This window comes from Schistocerca nitens, unplaced genomic scaffold (genome assembly GCF_023898315.1).
Source record: "Schistocerca nitens isolate TAMUIC-IGC-003100 unplaced genomic scaffold, iqSchNite1.1 HiC_scaffold_208, whole genome shotgun sequence".
NCBI lineage: Eukaryota > Metazoa > Arthropoda > Insecta > Orthoptera > Acrididae > Schistocerca > Schistocerca nitens.
The window spans coordinates 30,496-33,411 of NW_026045749.1; the positions used below are offsets into that span (position 1 = coordinate 30,496).

Sequence of the window (2,916 nt, forward strand, 5' to 3'; positions counted from 1 at the left end):
GTCGGACGTGCACCAATGAGAAAGAGAAACAAAGCGGCGACAACGAACGAAAGGGGGAGGGAGGCCATTGTGTCACATGCGGCGGTGGGAGGAAAAAAAAAAAAACAAACAAACAAACAAACAAGAAACGAAGACGTAAGAAAGAGGAGAAACAACAAAGAGAATGAGTCGTGCGTTCGCGAGGGGGGGTGCGCGTGTAACTCCGGTACGCGCAGTGCCGGAGCCCAACGGCTGTGTCGTCGACGCCAGTGCTTGTCGGCCGAATGGGTGCGGGAATAGAGGCAGCGTCGGCACGGAGAAGCAAGCAAGAAGGAAGGACGCACGCGCGCTGCGGCGTTTGGCGCGGTTTGCGGCTGGCGCCTTTGGTGGCAACGGCCGGGACAAGCAGCGGTGTATGGTGGTGTGCGGGGCGGACAGGGGCGGCGGCGGTGGTGGACTGGGAGGAGGCGAGGCGGCGCCGACGGTGGCGTGTGGTACGGCGAAAACGGGACGGACGGACGGCGGATGTTGGAGAGGCGCCGCGCACGCAGACACATGGAAGGAAGGAAGGAACGAACGCAAGGGAACAAATGGAGGGGGCGAATGTGGAGATGCGGGCAGGCGGTGGTGTTTGTGGGCATGTGGTGGGGAGAAGGGCGGGGGCGGGAGGACAGAGGCGAGGCGACTGCGTGCTTGCTCGCTCGCTCGCGTGTCTTTTGTTTTTGTGTTTGTTTTTCCATCGTTTGGTCGCCTTGGAGCCTGTCGGTCCCGTCCGTGTGTGGCCACGCTTCGGGTGCGTGTATGTTTGTACGTTTCGTTTGTTCGTCTTCTGCAGCAGAGGCGGTGCGCGGCAGTGGGAACGCCTGCCTGGCGGCTGGGACGGCCAGCAAATGCGGTTGGATGGGCGGCCACAGCACCGCACCTGTGCCCAAGGAGGCGACGCTGGCGGCGGGGCCCCCTCGGATGCGGCCGGCTGGGGGCTGTGTGCGCTGCCGCTGCCGCTGCCGCCGCCGCCGCCGCCGCCGCCGCCGCCGCCGCCGCCGCCGCCGCCGCCGGTGCTGGTGCTGGTGCTGGTGCAGCAGCAACAACGACGAACAACGAGTAAGCAAGAAGAGGACGAAGCGGATGGCTGGTGGGTGAGTGCATTTATTTAGGCGGTCGACAAGGCAGTGCGTGATGTGGCGTTGTGACGGGGGTTTGCTCACGTGGCCTCGTTTGTGTTGATGCGCAGGAAGATGAGATGCGGGCAGACGCAGACGCGTACAGAGAGACGAGCCCGGTCTGCAGCAGGATGTGTGGCGCGGCGCGCCGAGTGCAGAGCAGCGCGCGCCGCCTGGGCCGGGCTGGGCCCGCCCGGCGGCGGGCCGCGCTGTTGTCGCGGACGTGAGCGCCCCCTGGCGGGTGGTCGGAGGCGGCGCGGTGGACGTGTGTCCGGTTGGCCAGTGCACATTGCGAGTGGCTGGCTGGCGGTCGGCGGCGAGACGGGAGAGGAGGTATGTGTCGCGGGCGCCTTTGCTGCGCTGCGTCGTTGCGTGCCTGGGCGTGCGCCTGTCGACTGTGTGTGACTGTGTTGGGCGTTGTGCCACGTACGTGTGTGCTCGGCCGAAGGCGTCGGAAGAAAAAGAGAGAGAGAGACGGGCGGGAAAGTGGGTCGGTGTGCGTGCGTCGCCCGTGATGCGATGATGTCGCGTCATGTCATGTCATGTCTTTGCGAAACGGCTGCCGAGAGGTGTGTGGTGGCGAGCGGGAATGTGCGTTTGGTGGTTGCCGGCCGGCCGGCAGTTGTTGGTGGTTCCTCCTGTGTGGTTGTTTGTGCTGCTTTGATGGCAACGTGGAAGGACGCCGGTTTTTCCGTGCCTTGCGTGTGGTTGTGTCGACGGTGACTGGTTGGGGGTGTGCGCCGATGCACGTGCCATGTTGTTATGTTTGGGTCGTGAGTGTGTTTTTGGCTGTGTTGTTGTGTACGGGAAGGGGGAGAGAGGAGGAGGCGGCGGCGGCGGCGGCGGCGGCGGGGGTGATAGTGCGTGCAGTAGTGCCGTTGCGACGGGCGTCGGGTGGAGCCGTGCGTAGTGGCGGAAAGGTGTAGGTTGCGGGAAGCGAGCCCGTCGCGTGTCGTCGTCGACGACGGGGTCGCGTGCGCTGTGAATCGAGAGTGGCGGGAAAGGGGCAGCGTGCCGCTGTGTCGTGGTCGTTAGCAGAGGCCTGTGTGCCTGTCCGTTTGTTTTCTGTCGGACGCTTGGTGCGAGGTGTTTGTTTTGTTTTGTTGCCGCCGCCGCGGTTGTTTTTGTTTGTCGGCTGTGCTGTGTCGGTGGGTCGGCGAGCTGTTTTGCGGTGCGTGAATGTGTTGGTGCAAAAGTGGCGGCGGCGTCATGGCTGCGACCGCGACGAGCCGCGGGCGCGCCATTGATGATGTTGAACACAGAGCGGCTGTGTGCAATGGGAGGCCTTGTGTACGGGTAGCGGTGTTGTCGTACGTGCATCCGGCCCGGTGCGGAAAGCGCCGTTGCGGTTGCGGGTTGCCTCTGGTCGCGACGTGTGGTGCTCGGCTTTGTGGGTTTTTTTGGTGCCCCTTTGGCCGGTGGGTGGTGTTTGTTGTTTTGTGTGTGTGTGTGTGTGTGTGTGTGTGGTCGGTCTCTTTGGCGCTCGGTATATATCTGCCTCCTGCTCGGTCTTGTTGTCGACGTCGTCTGTAGTTTTTTGCGGCTTGCCGACGACCGACCGACCGAACTACTACCTACCTGTGACAGCTACGTGTGGCGCCCGAAGGTGAACGTAACGTGACCTCGGCGCCCTTAGCCTAACCTAAGATGTCCGGCCGTAAGGTAGGTGCGGCCACCTGACGCCTCACGTCCGAACGCTTAACCTAACTTTGACGCCTAACCTAACTTTAACCCTTAACCTAACCCACGTCCACCTAACGTAACCTAACCTAACCCA

At 63.1% G+C, this 2,916-nt stretch overlaps 1 protein-coding gene across 1 annotated transcript; it reads right to left on the reverse strand.

Moving 5' to 3' along the window:
* Nucleotides 1-1,679: 1,679 nt before the first annotated feature.
* LOC126220879 (uncharacterized) lies at nt 1,680-2,459 on the reverse strand. Its single transcript, XM_049942158.1, has one exon. The coding sequence runs from the start codon at nt 2,457-2,459 to the stop codon at nt 1,680-1,682; it is 780 nt and encodes a 259-aa protein (XP_049798115.1).
* Between the last annotated feature and the right edge of the window lie 457 nt (nt 2,460-2,916).

Coding starts and splice junctions, on each gene's coding strand:
- LOC126220879 (XM_049942158.1), bottom strand. CDS start 2,459: ATGCACGTACGACAACACCGCTACCCGTACACAAGGCCTCCCATTGCA.